The 18466-nt window shown below is 36.7% G+C and overlaps 1 protein-coding gene across 1 annotated transcript; it reads left to right on the top strand.

Moving 5' to 3' along the window:
- On the top strand, window positions 1-15190 carry LOC105148986 (ATP-dependent DNA helicase DDX31). The gene is made up of 9 exons (XM_011061093.2): window positions 1-220; window positions 382-1506; window positions 1582-1848; window positions 1924-2144; window positions 2311-2899; window positions 2993-3223; window positions 7288-7630; window positions 12084-12285; window positions 14898-15190. Exons 1-9 carry the CDS (start codon window positions 155-157, stop codon window positions 15034-15036), a joined length of 3183 nt encoding a protein of 1060 aa, XP_011059395.1. The 5' UTR covers window positions 1-154; the 3' UTR covers window positions 15037-15190.
- The last annotated feature ends 3276 nt before the right edge of the window (window positions 15191-18466 follow it).

Here is an 18466-nt window from a genome sequence, read left to right as displayed (position 1 = left end):
CTGCTCCGCTTTGAGATACGCGCATGCGCCAGCATTCACGCAGTTCGCCACATGTCTTTTTACGGCGTGGTAGATGTTCTTACTTTACGCATACTTTATTTTTCCACACTTATATACCTAAGAAAAAAGTGATTTGTGATAAACAAACGTAATAATGACAACTCAAGACATGGATATTTGTTTAAATGTAACGGCGGGTCCAGCTGTTACAAAGAAAAAGGTAGGTACTTGGTTATAGTTAGATTATAGGTTAGGAAAAGTCTATAAACACTGCATATGTGCAAAGAATTTGCACAGATTTTATTCGATTTTTTGCGTGTAGAAAACTGAAAATATAAGAAAGAAATTGATGCATAACGTAAAATAAATGTTTATATTTAGAATAAACTGAGAAGAACCAAATCTTTCAAAACCTCAATTAAAAAGTTAAAGAATCAGTCTTTCCATAAAGATGCAGTACTAAATAGCAAAGAATCAAGAAAAATCACGGATATGCAGGAAACAGGGTACAAGAAAAGAATAAAACAGAAGTCATTATCAGCTATCTTTGCTAAAAAGTTAAAAGAAGCAAACTCTGTCTGTCGAAACATACTGCATCCTCAAATTCTATCTCAAGATAAAGACCTAACTGCAAAGCCAAAAAGAATTGAACAGTCTAATGTAATAAGCAAAAAGAATGTGAAATCTGATAAGATTTCTTCTACTGTGAACTTTAATTCCATAAATGAATCAACTGTGTCTTTTACAAATGCAATAAAAGAACATATTGATAGAACATCGAAAAAGAGAGATAAATCAAAGATTGAAAATCAATCAAAGATCAATCAATCAAATCAATCATTTTCCACTATATTTTCGAGTCAATTAAAAAATCAGAATGAAACAGATTTATTAAATTTGACTAAAAAACATAACATTCCTAAAAATAATTTTAAATTAGACAAGACATGTAAAGTAATTAATGAATCACCAGTTTTACAATCTGATAAGATTCCTTCTATTGCAAACTTTGATTCCACAAATGAATCAATTGTATCTTTTACAAAAACAACAAAAGAAAATGTTGGTAGAACATTGTTAGCAAAAAAGAGAGATGATTCAAAAAGTGAATCGAAAAAATCACTTTCTAATATATTTTCAAATCAATTGAAAAATCAAAATGAATTAGATGCTCCAAATTTAATACAAAAACATGGCATTTTTGAAAATAATTTTAAATCAAATAAAAAATATAAAGTAACTAAAGAATCACCTGTTTTAAAAAATACAAAAGAGACAAATATCTTGAATAAAGAGAAAGAAAAAAGAAGTAAAAAGAAAATTGTAAATAACAACAAAGAATCAGACGAAAATCTAAAATTAATGCACAGAGCTAGTGGAAAAATGTCTTCTTTATTTGGTAATAATCCCGACATACCAACCATAGGCCAGCGATTTGTAAAACCTGTAAATGAACCAGTTTTTACAGAGATTACTTTCGCAGATCTCAATATTCATCCATATATGGTTAGTATTTACGATAGCTAACATTTGCAAGGAAAATATTTGCAACAAAATAACAATTTATAATTCTTTTCACAGATATCAAATTTAAAGCAAAATATGGGTATAACTAAAATGACAACTGTTCAACAAAAAGCGATCCCTCAAATATTCTCAAATAAGGATGTTTTAATAAGATCTCAGACAGGATCTGGAAAAACATTAGCGTATGCTTTACCCATTGTTGAATTGTTACATAAAATTAGACCTGAACTTAATAGAAATAGTGGTTTATTGGCTCTTGTAGTTGTTCCAACAAGAGAATTGGCCTTGCAAACGTACGAGTGCTTTATAAAATTGATTAAAGTAAGTTAGATGAATAAATTTTGCATACATTAGCATTTATTAGACATATCAAAATTACATTTTTAATAATTTTAGCCTTTTACGTGGATCGTACCAGGTTACATAATTGGCGGGGAAAAGAGAAAAGCCGAAAAAGCTCGGTTACGTAAAGGATGTAATATATTAATATCTACTCCTGGTAGATTATTAGATCACATAAAACACACAAAAGCGTTGAGATTAAATGATGTTAGATATTTCGTGTTAGATGAAGCTGACAGAATGCTTGATATGGGATACGAAATGGATATTTCTAGGTAGGTTTCATATTTTTTTTATTTTGCAAAAGGACAGCATATTAATTTTGTATGTAAATTAATGCAAGTGTTATTTAATATGTTAATAATAAGAAAGTATAAATAATAATGTTAATATAATTATAATGTTTAAACAGTTATAATAATACGTTTTTTTGTGATTTAGGATAGTAAGTGCTTTGAAAGTATCATGTTCTAATGAATACGAAAAAGAATACGACGCTATGAAAATATTTAGACAAAATAGTAAGAAGATATTTACAGATGAAGAAATTAAAGAAACTTTAAAGAAAGATGATATGAAGTTCGAAACAGAAGAAAATAATACTGATAGTAATAAAAAAAAACAAATATATCATTCAAGTGACGATGGCGATAGCGATTATGCCGCTAATAGTATTGTATTATCAAAAAAAAAGAACAAAGATACAAAATATTCCGGTATAAATAAAAAATCTGATTCGATAGTAGAAAATATTCAAAACATCAAGCAAGATTATGAAAATCAATTGAATAGGCAAACAATTTTATTGTCTGCGACTTTGACACAAGCTGTTGAAAAATTAGCGGGTCTCACGATGCATGATCCAATCTTCGTAGACGCAGCTAAAGAAAATTTAGAAGTGAGCGGGGGAGATATTAGCGCGATTAATGAAGACCTAATAGTTCCGCAAAGTGTAATTCAGAGTTACGTAGTTACTCCGCCCAAATTAAGAATGGTCACTTTAAGCGCTTACATCGCCGGGAGATGTCAGGTAAGAAAATCTCCATGTTATCAATAATATATTGCATTATTGCATTGATTTACGATTAGTGGACAAGTAGCATTTTCCATTTTTTTTCTATAGACTCCTGGACAGCATAAAATACTGATTTTTATGGCTACACAAGATATGGTAGATTATCATATCGAAATTTTGTCTTCTATTCTTACGAAACCAATAGATGATGATGACGAAGACTCCGATCCGCTGGTTGATGTAGAATTCTTTAAACTACACGGTAATATGACACAGAAGGAAAGGACAGAAGTCTTCAAAACTTTTAGTCAAGCGAAAAGTGGAGTACTATTGTGCACAGTAAGTCATACGTTTTATCGATAATAGCATAAAATACTCGAAATGTTTACGAATATATTGTGGACGTTAAGTTTTTATTCTTTTGCACATTATAAATATTTAAATTTCTTTATTTATTTACTCTTAAATATACATTGCACGTCATAAGATGTTTTACTTGGAGCCAATATATATATATATATATATATATATATATATTTTTTTTTTTTAAATTAATTATATAAATAAAAATAAAAGCGTATAAGAGAGATGGGAGCGTTGAAAAATTAAGAGAGAATAGCGACGAAAGAATAACAACGAAAGAAAAGCCAAGAATATCTGTCGGCACTCCCTGAGCTGTAAATTACTTCGTGGCTTATTCTTTCAAGAGGGAATTTAATACCTCTGGACCCACGCTGTGTTCGGAGGTTAAAAATTATGCAGACGCATGAAACCTTCGTAATAAGTATAATTACGATCATTTGTCTGTTCTCCGTATTGATGCTTTCTTTACTTCACAGAGCAATTGTTTATAAAAGTCAATTGCAAATTTTGCAATAACAATTTTTTTCTATTATTTTTTTTGTTAATTATTAATAATTACTAATCTCCTGTGAGACCCAAATCGCAAGACTCCAATAAAATCTTTAATGGGAAGATATTTCTTATTCGAATCGAATAGTAAAATATTTACGCAAAATATTTACCTATTTGTGATAGATCACAGAAGTGCTTGTTCCACTAATTGCATTCTGCGAACAGCATAATTAATCATGACGCGATAATGTTTGCGAAGTAACGGATAACTTTCTTTCTCCCCGCTGCTAATTACATTCGTATTACATTGGTCGAATTAATTTGATGTCGAATAACAGAGCAACTTTCTGATTCACATTGAACTCTCGGTGACTGCTTTAACTGCCGTAATTACCGGTGAAAGCGATTGATTTCGTCATTAGACGCGGGGATAGACTGTCGAAAATAAAACGACACAGCGGGTCTCATTTCTTCATCGACCAATTTAGATTTTAACATGAAATACTGTTATGGCACTTTCACGTGTCTGAAAGAATCGCAGATATCGGAAGAACGCGTGCAAAAGAAAGAAAAAAAAATTAAATCGCGGCAGGCTTTGCAAATTATAAACTTCACGATCGGCGTCACGCAAACGAATGACAACTTACGCATCGTGAAAATTAATTCTTTTCCATCAGGCGATTTCTTTCTTGTGAAGTCGATGTCCGAAAATTTCGAAGTCTCGCCGCGAGTTCTCGTTAAGCTCTATACTATAGGATTAATTAACGACCCATTCTTTCGAATTGCGCGTATCACAAATCGCCCTGTAAAGAAAAACAAGATCAAAATACAGAATTGATTCTGAATATAACGGACATTCATTCGTTACACTTTATAGCTTTCTTTTCTCACAGTTTTATTCACTCTGGGATTTCGCATATGCCATAATTTCTCTGACAAAACAAACTTTGAATAAAGAAATTACTCGTGTGAATATACTTACTGTGATGAAGCGAGGCAATTAATATATAGAAAAACTAAAATTATGATCGAATATATTTTTGTATTTCTTTAGAAGCATGCAAATATATGATATTACCTCATTAAAAATTCTCAATATTTTTTATGGCAATATAAACATTGATCAATTTATATATCTCTAATGTTTTAATTATTCTAGTAAGAAGCTAATTTTCTTAAATTATGTTATAATATTTATTATATTTATATTATTTTTTACATATTTTTTTAAATTGCATTATGTTAATATAGATAAAAAATAATCATTAATTCATGATTCTTGATTATAAAGTATAAGGAATATTTATATATTTTATTTTTATATTTCATGTTTCTATAAAGATAATCCTGTAAGATCATTTTTAATTTTAACATTTTGAAAAACCGAATTTAATCAATTCTAAATTTACAACATTTACTTTTGTCGATTTTAAATATTTAATTGCATTTAATTGCATTTAATCTTAAAAACAAGTAGATTTATCATTTATTAAAATATAAAAAATCAAAAATATTAAAAATACGTGAATAATTACTCTACTAAGAGCATACCACGAGTTTACTTGTTATTAAACCGATGAATCCCAGTTGCGCGAACATATTGACATAATTGCTAACGTTGGAGCAAGCACAAGAGAGAAAAGGAAGAAAATGGTATAATTTATTGTGTACTTAGAGAGACATCGGGCATATTTAACTCCTTAATGTTGATCTACGGAATGTGCGATGGCAACCGCCCACGTTTTACGGCGTCGCTACTACGTAGGTTTTACGGCCGCGTTATTAATTTCCACGTTGAAAAGCCACGAGGATACCCGCGGCCAGAATATTCCGCGGCTCTCAGCGGTGGTGGATCCGGATTCACGATGTGATCTATGGCCCAAGTGAGATGTTTTGAGCGGGCGATCCGTTCTCGATCCCGCGGCCCACGATCCCCGGTCCCTTTCTTAAACGATCGTTTGTCTTAATCGCCGCCATCGATCGCTCTTCAGCGTGCCGCTCTCTTTACGTGTGTTGAAACCGGTGGCAGGTATCGTACGCTTGTAGCGTTTTAATGTGCCAAATGCAGTTGCTATGTTTATGAGTGCTGTACATAACGTAAATATGAGTGCTAACGTAATTATAGACTTACGTTAAATTTTAGAGAAATATTTCTTTGGCAAAATCAACTGTAACTGATAACTTAAACCATGATAATATCATTAATTAGTTAATGTTAAACATTAAAAGCTCGACTAATTTTTATTTTTTTTTTTATGCATAATAGACATTCTGGAGCTATTCGTGAAAATTATGTAGGTAAATTATTAATGTGTTTTTGTAACACTTTTCAGTTTTGCGCAAAAAAGAGGAAAATATTAGTAAAATATTTAACAATTTAACAATTTAATTATATAAATGTAGATTTAAAAATAATTTTATTTAGATAATCAAAATAATTATAGGATGCTCAAACTAGTTGCTGGAATATTAAAACTTGTAGCATCAACTCTTCATTTTACAGTTACGTATTGATTATCTCATAAAATTATTTTCAGATCTATGTTATAAGTTGAATTTTCAGATATTTCAACAACCATTCTTTCTCCATGTACAAACGTTATATAAAATTCTAATATTACAGATATCAATTTTTCCTTTTGTTCAGTTTTCTCTTTTCTCATTGATATTTTTAATCGCACGAAATAAATAGAAATTGTTTTATCGATATTCATCAAGCGATAAAATGTAACGGAATCAAGGGGCGAGCTCAAGAGATTCGGTCCGATCGACATTTATTTCGATTGGTTGGGGGTTCTTTTCTCGTACTCCTTCACGCTGGCGCCCGGATCGCGCCGTCGTCGACGTATGTTGAATTAATAGCAGGAAAAGATGTAATAAGAATACACGGATGTACGTCCGTATCGTGCCGCGAAAGAATTCCGGGGTGCCACGACGCCCCCTACTGATGGTCTGGGATTAGTCCTCGGGGCCCGTCAAGCGGAGAGGCCCGGTGAGGCTTTCGCCGCGGTAAATCATCGACTAGCCGAACGTCGAAATCAGGGCCGTGCTCAAACGTTCGCCGTTGGGGTCTCGCAGCGGGCGCTCTCTGCCAGCCGTGTGCATTCACGTCGCCACAAAACGAGAAATCGCCGCGGTTTGTAAGACATTTGTACCAGCAGGTCGCAGACTCGCCGTTGCCACTCTTGTTCGTGGAACGAGCCACTTCTCGTAGAGTCGGAGAGCGATAACTACCGAGAACATTGTCCCGGACAAATTACAGGGAAATGACAAGGTTCTGGTTCTCATCCGAATTGTTCAATATCACGTTCAAGGTGCTTTGTACTTCGATCTAGAAAAGATCTGAAGCTACACCTTTTTTTATAGAATATACGCGTGATGTAACTTATGAATAATTACAATATATTATTTGTTGAACAGTAGATTTAGATTATTTTTTTATTCTGTTTAATACAGGCTCTTTGGAACATATTTGACGTGCAAATTGCCAAGCATTAAGTCCAGAGTATGTAAGAAAAAAAAATTGTTTTTTTTTTTCAATTGTCCAGGATGTCGCAGCTCGAGGATTAGATATGCCGAAAGTAGACTGTGTTGTTCAGTATACCGGTCCAATTTCGGCTAGAGACTACGTTCATCGAATCGGTAGAACCGCGCGCGCAGGTTGCTCCGGCACGGCGACAATCTTCCTAACGCCCTCGGAAATCGAATTCGTACGGATGCTCGAATCGAGGCGCATCAGAATCAAGCAGCAGGACATGAACGACGTCCTGGATAAGCTACTGGGACCTCTTTCCAAGCACAACTCCGTGCAGGCAGCGGCTGTCGCTCTCCAAAACGATTTCGAAGATTTAGTACTGGAGAATCGGCAACTTGGTGCGAAAGCGTGTAAAGGTAAGTGCAATATTTTACGATTCGCGCTACGTAATAAAAGTATATATTTTTTCTTTGATTTTATAAAGTTATTAATCATTCAAGATTTTAAACCAGATACGTTGCTTCAGAAAGAATCGAAGTATCTAAAAATTTAATTAACTAGATACAGATCTGAAAATAATTTTGTTGAAATATCAAAATAATTATGTGGAATGCTTAAACATTGATGACAATACTACAAAAAATTTTAATATTGTAACAATCAATAAATGTCCTACATAATTATTTTAACGGTTCAAACAAAACTATTTTCAGATCTGTATCTAATTAGATATTTCAGCATAATCATTGCTTCTGTGTATGAATTTGATACTATACATTAACTGAATGATACGATAGCAAGGCATTTGTTGTGTTAAAATAAATAATTCTTTTCGAGTTATTAACATATTTCTATATATATATTTCAAAAATGCGCGTACAATAAAAGCTTAAATCTTTACTTTCGTGAGAGGCAAAGTGTTGATGAGGAGTTGCGAAGGATGAGTGAACATCTACTTTGACGCAGTTGGATTGTAACGAAAGCGAGCTGACTTTCAGGGTAGACTAAGCCAATTCCAGCGAGCACCCCACTCGCATATAAAGCAACCCCTACGCGTACACGTTATGGGGCTCTTATTCCGTCTCCCTTCACATTTGCCTCGTTCGCCACTTGGATATTTACATAGTCTACGAACGAGGAGGGATGATCCTGTTTGCTATGCTATGGTTACTCTATTAGGGTCGTTATGGAGAAGAATTTATTTGCTGCAATAATAAATCCATTATACCCGGTCTAATACTCGTGAAGTAAAGACATTAGCCCTCTTCACATTCACGATGATTTTTTTCCCCGCAAATCTATTTGCTTTTCCATATAAATATCGCCAGTTAACTTGTTGCTTTCTTAAACCTTCTTCTTGATTCAGCTTATTTATTCAGCTGAAGGTAAACTTTGCCGCTTATAAATACGAATATGTAATTCTAAATTTTCTGTTATCAAACATGAAAAGCTTTAGCAAAATTTCTGCTTGTGAAGCACTAATAGTGACATATATAAATGAATTTTGCTTATCTTACGAAGATTATTTTTACGAAAGTGCATTAACGACTAGCGTTACGTCAATTGCCATAACCGCACAAACGACGAACATTTCCAAAAAGGAAATTCGGGACCATTAATCTTTTTAAGAGGTTTTCAAGCTTCGAAATTATCCCGCATCAGCCAAGGCTTTACACGAAGGTTAGCCACGGTTTTTGAGCGCTTAGCCGCCCCAGATTTGAGTGACGTTACACAGCTAACCACTTGACCGTTCCTCCGCACGTACTGAGTGATTGATAGATTAATTGCTGCCGCCGTTCGTGACCTCGGTATTGCACTTTTCGCATGGAAACCGAGGGAGCGAATGAGAGGAAAGCAGGAAGTGGATAACAAATTAGTTAACATCTTTCGATATATCTACTGAAACCATTTACGTTTATTGTCTGTCATTCGTTTGTTCTAATATATGCCCATAGCGACAAAAATAATTCAAAATGTTTGGGGAAATCTCTTGTAACAAAGACGATAATAATATTGAAAAATATTTTTACTGCGAAATATTTTTGTTTATCTCATGAATAATAACATATTATGTTTGCATTTGTTAATATTGATTATATATTTTTTATAGATTTTTTTACACAAATAAGAATTATTTTCAGATATTCCAAGATTTCTTTTTATTTGCAATTTTATTGCAATTTTATGTAATCATGCATTTAATATCAGCTATTTTACATTTTATACAATTAAGCTGAAAAAAAATCAGCTATACTTAAATCAGCGTGGTATCAGACATAATACAAGACAAGTATTGGAATTAAGATCGTAAAAACGTTCGTATAACAGAAGCACAATAGAAAATAGTGCGGCACGTGAACACATTCTGCGCGACAATTCTGAAATTTATTTAATTCGCAACTGATGCGAAGACTGCTCGACGAGCAGAGAAGTGGAAATCTCGCTAATTCGTAATATTATCACCCCCAATAGAGCCGAACAGTCTTCAATAGCAAGTACAGCTCTATAGAACAACCCCCGAGCTGCGACCCTTGCCACTAACCTGAGAGATTCATCCCTCACTCCTATATCCCATATATACGATTTGAGTCTCGTGTCGGTCGACTATATTCCATTCGTCATAATTCTCTGTAAACATTTTCTTAATATTATAACTTAGCAGAAATAGCGTAACATATAATAATTAGATCGTAGATTTGATCTTATTTCGATTAAATGACTTACTTGATTTTAAACTCAGGATAATAATATACGTAAATTTAAATACTTGGTATATTTAATACTCGTGCAGATTTAAGATGACTATAAATTTGTCTGTATTCTATTTTTCATTAGTTTATAATCGAGATTTTATAAGCACTTGTATAAACAAAAATTTATCTATTTTTATATAATTTTAATTTTTTTCTAATTAATTGTCGCGACAATATTGTGACGATGCTGAGCTAATCTCACGCACTCGTCGCGAGTTAGATCGAATTCGCTGTATATCGTTCGCGCGCCTTTCACAGAGGGTGGCCGACACAATCCAACCACTGAATGTGACTTCCGCCAAAACCACTTACGCTTTGTGGCGAGAGACTCTTAACAATGCGATACAGGATACAAATACAATAAGACGCAGTTACATCACTTAGGAACAATGCTACCCCACTCTTACATCCCCGTTCTTCCCGCCACTCTGGCTTCTCAGTTAGACACCGCCCCCACGTGTGATTTATGTGCTAAATGGAGAAAAACATTTCTCCCTTTTCAACGCTGACACCAAGCCACAAGAAAGACTCCAGCAGTGTTTCTTATGCGAAACTCAGAAGGGAGGTGCCGAGATTGGAAGCAGACGGAAATCAGGACGGAAAACGTTGAGACATCAGTCCTATCGCGAAAGAATTATGAAAATTAGAGATACTTACAGATGAAATTTCCACTTCAAGTGGAACGTATAACTAAATCTATTTGGCCATATATAAATCATGTCCATTATATATATAAAAAAAAAATAGATGTCACACTTATACACAAAAATACGATAGCGATTAATTTATTTGAAAATCGACGATTAAAAAACACGAGATATTTTTTCCTGTTTTGTATTCTTATTCCATTATTATAACTATTTATATAGACATTGTAGACTACGATCTACTTAATGTTATAAACATTCTTTGATCAATAAATAAAATTTTTTCTTCTGATTGTTCATTTAAAAAATGCTTCGAAGCATTTTTGTAGCGTTAAATGGATCGCACCTGTAGTATAATAATCTTACGCGAAATATCTTCGCTGCTAAAGTACAAAAATTTAAGCAATTTGTGACGCTCGGTATGAACAACCGGAAGCCAAATTTATCCTCTCTATCGAGAGATTTTTCACACGGAACGCCAACGGTGTGCATATGTCGAGTTCTCTTAGAACCACAGATCCCCTGGGTTTCTCACCCGTGCGCACAAGCAAGAGAAGAGACGTTAAGAAGGGACGCGAGGGTGACTATTAGCTGCAGCACTTGACTCGACTACCCCCTCCTCACCGTTAATGCCTCTTAATAGCCCGCCACGGGGCGCGCACACACCCCACGGAATCGCGCAGTCCAACCCCCGTGGAACCACCTAATGGAACTGCGATTAATAAGGGCGCACTACATGTAACTGATCATTACATCCGAGAGTTGCACGTGACCTCTTAAACGTAGACGAGATAAGTGTACTTGACGCGGTATTTCTCGATTTTATCCGCATTTTACACGTACTCCATCTTGAGAAACTACACGAATTTAGTGTTTTACTATTAATTGCGACGCACATTTGTGTAATAATTCGTTATGAGTTATGACAGTATCAAAAGTTGCGATTAATTTGAACACAATACGTATTTATTTCTCCTATAGAAATATGTAATAAAAATAAACTATGCATTCCTATGAAGTAGCTTGAAGTATATCACTCTCTCTTTCCCTTTTTTTCTCTAAAGTATTAAGTTGAAGAGAGATGCGCTGATATGTTCAATTCTTTCTAACGCAACACAACAGTTAAGACCAAGATATGCAATCTATACTCTGTCTATGATTTCTCCAAGCACAATTGAAAGACTCTCTGGAAAAACGTTGTAATTATCATTATTATGAAAAATAATGGAAAAAACGTTACTTGGAAAAGCGTTGCATGTTTTTTTTATTTAAAAAATGTTAGATGTAACGTTCTTCTAGGAAGCCCTTCAATTATCGCATTTAACAATAATAATTGTGGTACACACATTTTTTATCGTACTTGACGTGTCTGCAAATAATCTGATGCACGTACATATCTGCAATTGGAAACAATGAGTAAGTAGAAAGATAATTGTTTTATTTTACATAAAAATCTTTCTTTTCTATAGCCTACGTCTCCTGGATGCGTTTCTATTCAAGTTATCCGCGCGATATGCGCGAGATGTTCAATCGAAAGGCGCTTCATTTGGGTCACTATGCCAAGAGTTTCGCATTAAGGGATCCACCACAACGAATCGGCGGAATCGGCAAGAAGCTACACGAAAAAGAAATTTCGAAACCCAGGCACAATAACCGTCTATCGAGTAAGCCGTAAGTATCAGGATTTCCTTTCTGTTTTCACTTGCGAGATGTGAATATGTTTCACGGTGCTCTCGCCCGGATTAATCTTAAGGCTGGAATGTATGAAAATCATCGAGTTAAGCGATCCATTCTCAAAGTCCCGTTTATCCCTATCGAGGCGTCACGTATGGGCATGATTTCGGAAGCGCACACTTCGCGTCACGCACAGTTGCGATAGACAATATGCTCCCATTTTGGGAGAGGACATCACGAATGGTCCGGCTGTTGATCCGCTCAGCTGACGTTTCAGCCGCGCGATCGCGAAGCCCATCGTCTCCGGAGTGACGGTATTAATGACGGATTCACGCGTGGCTTGGCGTGTTAACCGCGACGCACATCCACCAGCCCTTCTCCCTCTCGCCACCCACCCTCGCTTATACAGGCGTAGAGTACGTACACGCCGTGTGCGGGATAGCTCGGCTCCTGGAGAGGTTGGACGCATCAAAACTGTCGCTCTGTGTCATCCGTCATGTACGACGAACGGGCGGACGTGTTCTACGGTGGCTGGCAACCATAAGCCATACGGCTCTCATCGTGTTCGTCCTCGTTGTGGTCCCCGTTCTCCCCCGGGCCGCGTTCCCTCCATCTCACTCCACCTAACTCACGTCCTCTCGCTCGCTCACGAGACAAATGTATCTCGTTCCTTCTCTCGTTGCTCTGCCTTTCTCTTTCTCTCTCTATCTCACGTTCTACCTTCATGCGGTGTGCATTTCACATGGCACTCTGCTGGCTTCTGCCCTTCTCCAGGCTTCTCTCCGTCTCTCCTTCTCTCTATCTCTCTCTATCTCTCCATTGTTCATAATTATACAATACGGCTATTAAACAGACTGATGCGACCGCCACTTCCGGTCGTGGCTGCGCCATTTACGGAAACCACGGGACGAGCACGAGCCTCCCTCTTCTCTTTGCCCCCGTCGCGTTGTTTCGTCTCGCTCGTGTTCTCGAAATCCTGAAACTGTCACCTACCTACCCGTTTGCATACTTCTTCCCCGCTCGCGTGTGCCCTCTTGCGTGCCCTGATTTTTTTTTTACACGAACGTTTCTCGCCCTCCATTCATACATTATTCTACTTTCAATGTTTTTTACTGAACATTTCTAATACCATATAAACAGGATGTGTTTTACTACAATTTTCCTATTTTTCATTTTAAATTTGTAGAGTGCAATTAGTTATCTAGTCTTATCATAACTAAAGTATTTTACATCTATTGCTTGCAATATCTTTGATTTATATATATATATATATACACATACACACTTAGTCTATTGCTCTTTCTTTTCACGGTCGCAAACGAGCCAAGTCCAACTACCACAGGCGCTGTACTTCGTAATTTCTACGCCAACGTCCCTTCTACTTCATGTATCACGTCCTCTACATCACGCGAGTACCTTTCGCGTTTTTACCGAGCTTTATAATTCCTGTGTTCTCCGGCGATCATTTGCCTGCGCTGCCATATTCACGTGCTTCTCTCTCTTTCTCTTCCTCTTCCCCTTTACACCATCTCTTCTATGTGCCCTTTTTTTCGCGTTACGCGCGGCGAATCTTTTTCCCCGAGACCGGCATTACGCATTAACGTGTTTAATGCGATTTGAATGGGCGTGCTTTGGGTGAGCACGACGGGCAACCGACTGGTGCCCTCCGCACGGGGAGAGAACGAGTCAGTTTTAATGGGTGAAAGGCGGGCACTGAGCTGACGGTCCAATGGATCGAGAGACGACTATGGTGTACGCCTCTGTGGGTGCGATTACCTATATGTTTGTGTGCGTATCTTAGCACAAGTGCGTTTGTCCATGTATGTGTGTGTGTATATGTGCCTGATGTAGTTTCACATCGTCCTCCTTACACTCTATTACCTCTATAAGATCGACGAAAATTTTCATAGTTTCGATACTTTGCAGCTGGAAGTGTCATTCTGCGACTTGAACAGATAGAATACAGTCAGTATTTTATATTTATATTTTTTCTCATTTTTAATTTACAGCATTTAATCGGATACCTACTATTTATCTAATTTCTGAAGCAGCTTCACTTAAATTAATCGAACCAAATTGTCTAAGTTACTTTATTTAAGTTTCACTGTTTATATATTATATATATATTTTTTTTTATTCATATGAGTAATGTGATAACTTTGAACGATATTTTTTCATCTCTTTTTTTTATTTATATTATATATATTATGTTTATTATTTTATATACGATTCTATTGTAGTTAAAAAATATGTCGATTACTACAAAATTAATAGCGAAACTTATATATGAATTATCGATTAAACGGGAATTGCTATTACAGACTATAAAACATGATAATGCGCATTTCGTGCGTGACTCTCAGCGGTGGACAAAAACGTAGTGGCGGACATGAAATTTGGTACGGCAGTTGGTGGAAGCCCACCTCCGTTCGTCCGCGGGGTGTATCGTCGCGTTTTGATGCGCTGTTTTCTTTTTTCTTTAACTTTTTTTTGCCTCAATTTCCGATTACCGCGCTCTGTCCTCACCACATGTCGTTTACGTCGAATTATCGAAAATTGCGGGTTAGTCCTAATGTGAGAATTAAAGTACCGGCTACTCTCGCTTCCAGATCTGATGGGGTGCCGCAAAAGAAGCAGAGGACCGGAGACGGCGACGAGAAAAGAGCGGGGTTGTTGAAGAGGGTCAGAATGCTTAACACCTCCGAATACGATAGCGGCCTCGAACCCCCGAAGAAGCCAAAGAAGTAATCCCCGTGTTTCGTCGGCGATTGTACATTAACTCGATTGTACATGTTGTAAACAGGAACAGCGATTTCACGTCTGTAATTCGCTCCCTGTGAACGTGCATGTTTCTAACCTTGATTTGTATTAAATGTTTCGTTATAAATGTTTTAACCTATAATTTATATTTATTTATTATTTATATTTTCAAATATTCGATAGCTTTCTTTTTAGCGTTTTTAATGAAGAAATATACCATCTTTCTGCAATTTTCTTGCATCTATTATGAGAATTAAATAATATTTTCCATTTTTACTATTTTGAATATTTCGATGGGATTATCTTCTTTTATTAAATATCAGGAATTTTCAGGGTTGAATCCTGATATAACTAACATAATAAGCAAGATATAATTTTATATAACGTACACATTAAAAATTTTATAATTACCTACTTCAATATACTACTTCTTTTTACTTTGCGTTTCTGATGTCATTTAAGATCATTCCTATAACGTTTTTCAGTTTTTCTATAATGATTACTAATTGGTGGCAAATACGCTGCGGCAAAATGCAGTACGACGGAAAATGTCGGGTTTAGGGAAATTAACTGTAATAATATCGCGTTAATCGCACGGTATGGGCGGCTACGTCGAATACGCTTTCGCGGTCACGAGATCGCGCAACGTTTTAACTCCCTTTTTGCTACCCGACTCCGCTTATCTCATTCTCCTCACGATAATTAGCAATCGCCTTCTGATAGTACGTACTTACAAAACCGCCATTTTGCCGGCGTCATAACGATATCACGCTAATTGCGCTTTCGTTTCCACTTCAATATACCTTTCATGTGGTCACGAAATTGCGAGTTGCTCTATTGTTAGAATCGAATTCAACGGCCATTAAGAACGAAAGTATTTTATACTTTGCAATTTGATATCGCTTTATTACTTATTGTCTTCTATCAGAGTATCTCACGGTTTAACAAAGATCTATATTTATATCAACTGCTATTTTAATTATTTTGAATTTGTCTTTTTTTTTGTGACTTTAAATCTGTTTTAGATATTTCTGAATTTTCTATTCAGGAAATTCGTTTATTATTATAATTCAATATACACAGCTCAAGATTCTTAACTTTGTAACGTTCTGATTAATGTATTTTGCATTTTGATGTCGAGTTCAAGTGCCTGACTTTTTTTACATTTAATTTGATCTTAGTGCACTTTGGGGTCGGTATAAAACCGTGCTGGCAGCAACGTTGGAAAGCTTATACTGCATACATCACGTGTACGTGCTTACATGTGTATTGCGATGGAATTAGGAGTTTCGTCGCCGAGGCTAATTTGCCAAAGGGTGCTAAAGAGCTAACGCGTCCTGCGGTGCTTCTTTCCTGGCTTCCTCGGACTCGATTTCAGGCAGTTGCAGTGCAAGGGTGCCTAAGAGACACACATATATACAGATATATACATGTGTATCACAAAGGATCTCGGCACGTGATTGCACAGCTATGTGCCGGCAACGAACGGGAATGCATTTTTGCGGTGAAGGGAGAGAGAAGGGAGTAGCATCGGACACGGGGCACATCGACGAAGGGGGGCCCCTTTGGAAGAACCCTTCGCGGAGGAAGAGCGGCGAGAAGACGTCACGTCGGACGATGGAATGGAAGAGGGAGGTGCGGGCACGCGGAAGGTATGATTAATACGCGAGCATTATTTTCGGATTTTTTGCCGCGCGATCCGCGAGCGCAAATTGCTTGCAAATAAAGGCGGCGTCGGACGACTATCGCCGCCGGTAGGACGGCGGCGGCGGCGGCGGCGGCGGCGGCGGCGATGGTGGCGGGAACGACGGAAAGGAAGTCACGGAAGGAGGCCGAGAGGAGAGCTCGTCCCGAGCTTAATTTAATTTAATTATGCCCTCTTTCTTCGCTACCAGAGCGTCCGAAGATAGATGGCGGCCACGGAATCTCGCACGTCTCGCCTCGGCACGTTGCACCGCCCCGTGCGAGCGTAACCGCGATTTCCGCGACATAATTCGATCTCCATCCAAATTACGTGAATCTCAAATTAACAGCGAAGTCCTTGAACTTTTCTTTTGGTTTTATATAAATTCCACAAAATTTAAAAAAAAGAGGTTGTATTCCTCAGAAACGATTATTAAAAAATATATATATAATTTAATGAAATGTAATTAATATTAATTTGTTTATCTATTCATACAATATTTCTGATTATCTCCGATCGATATTTTCTATAGCGACGAGATTCTATTGATATAGATGCAATAATTTTTTTTGCTAATTGTAAGCAAAAAATAGAGCAATACAATTCTTCAATTGAGCGTGCTTTATCAAGGAACGCTACTCCGTTCTTCTTGTTGCTTAACGCGGTACGATCGCACGGCGCACTTTGACGCGTCCGATTCGCGTTTCGCCACATTCGCGACGGCACGCGATTTAATTCAATCGCGCAAGTTTCCACGCTGACGGATACGTTTTCGAGCGCCGCCTAGAGCGCGTTGTTACGCGGTTTGGCGCTTAAACGCCCCGCGAATTAAGGCGGACGCGTGATTGATCGTGGTGATAAATCGATCGTCTTGGGCAACATCACGCCGACATATGTTTATCGCGCGATCTGATGAAAAGCCGCGCATTCGCAATTTAATTTAATCGCGCACGTTATTTCGCGCCGGCGACCGCCGCGTGCGCACATTTTCGAAACCCACCCAAGTGGCCATCTGCGAGCGGCCGCATTAGACGTGCGAGCGGAGCAAAGAGTGCGATATTTATTCGTAATGCGCATCGCAATTCGTCGTGCCGCGGCATCAGTCATAGTCATCGCAAGCGAGCGTGCGCGCGCTCATAATGAACCGTACGATTAGGATATCCCGTTCATTCGTTCGTTCGTTCGTTCGTTCGTTCGTTCGTCCGTTCGTTTGGCGAGGTACGTTCCAAGGGAGTAAACGCGACTTATGGGGACCGAATAAAAAGATGTCTCACAGAAACAGGGGCGGATTTATTCATGAACTTATAAAATCGTCAATATTCTAAAAGACTAATTTAATTGTTTGGAATAATTCTTTGAAAACATTTTTTTAATTTTATTTACAATAAAATTTATTTTGCTTTCGGGTTAATAATTTCTTTAGACACGCAATATTATTTTCAAATTTTTTGGAAGTATACATGTAATGCTTTAATTGCATTTTAATTAAACAAAAAAAAACGACCTTTATGTGTATGTGTAAGTAAATCTTTTGTAAAATTAAAAAAGGGATAAATGTAAATAGATAATAAAATGACAACTATGAAATATCTCTATACAAGTAGATAGAAATTTAAGACAAGAATACACAATTAGAATAAAATAATTTGACATTAATGAAAATTATCTTGATGTTACAGAACAATGATATGTTCTTTATTACTAAAATATCCGACATAATAAACGTATAGTAGA

The sequence above is a fragment of the Acromyrmex echinatior genome, chromosome 3 (assembly GCF_024713525.1).
Source record: "Acromyrmex echinatior isolate Ae372 chromosome 3, ASM2471352v2, whole genome shotgun sequence".
In the NCBI taxonomy this organism is placed as follows: Eukaryota; Metazoa; Arthropoda; class Insecta; order Hymenoptera; family Formicidae; genus Acromyrmex; species Acromyrmex echinatior.
Note: the sequence above shows the minus strand (reverse complement) of the source record. Positions and strands in the feature narration are given on the sequence as shown.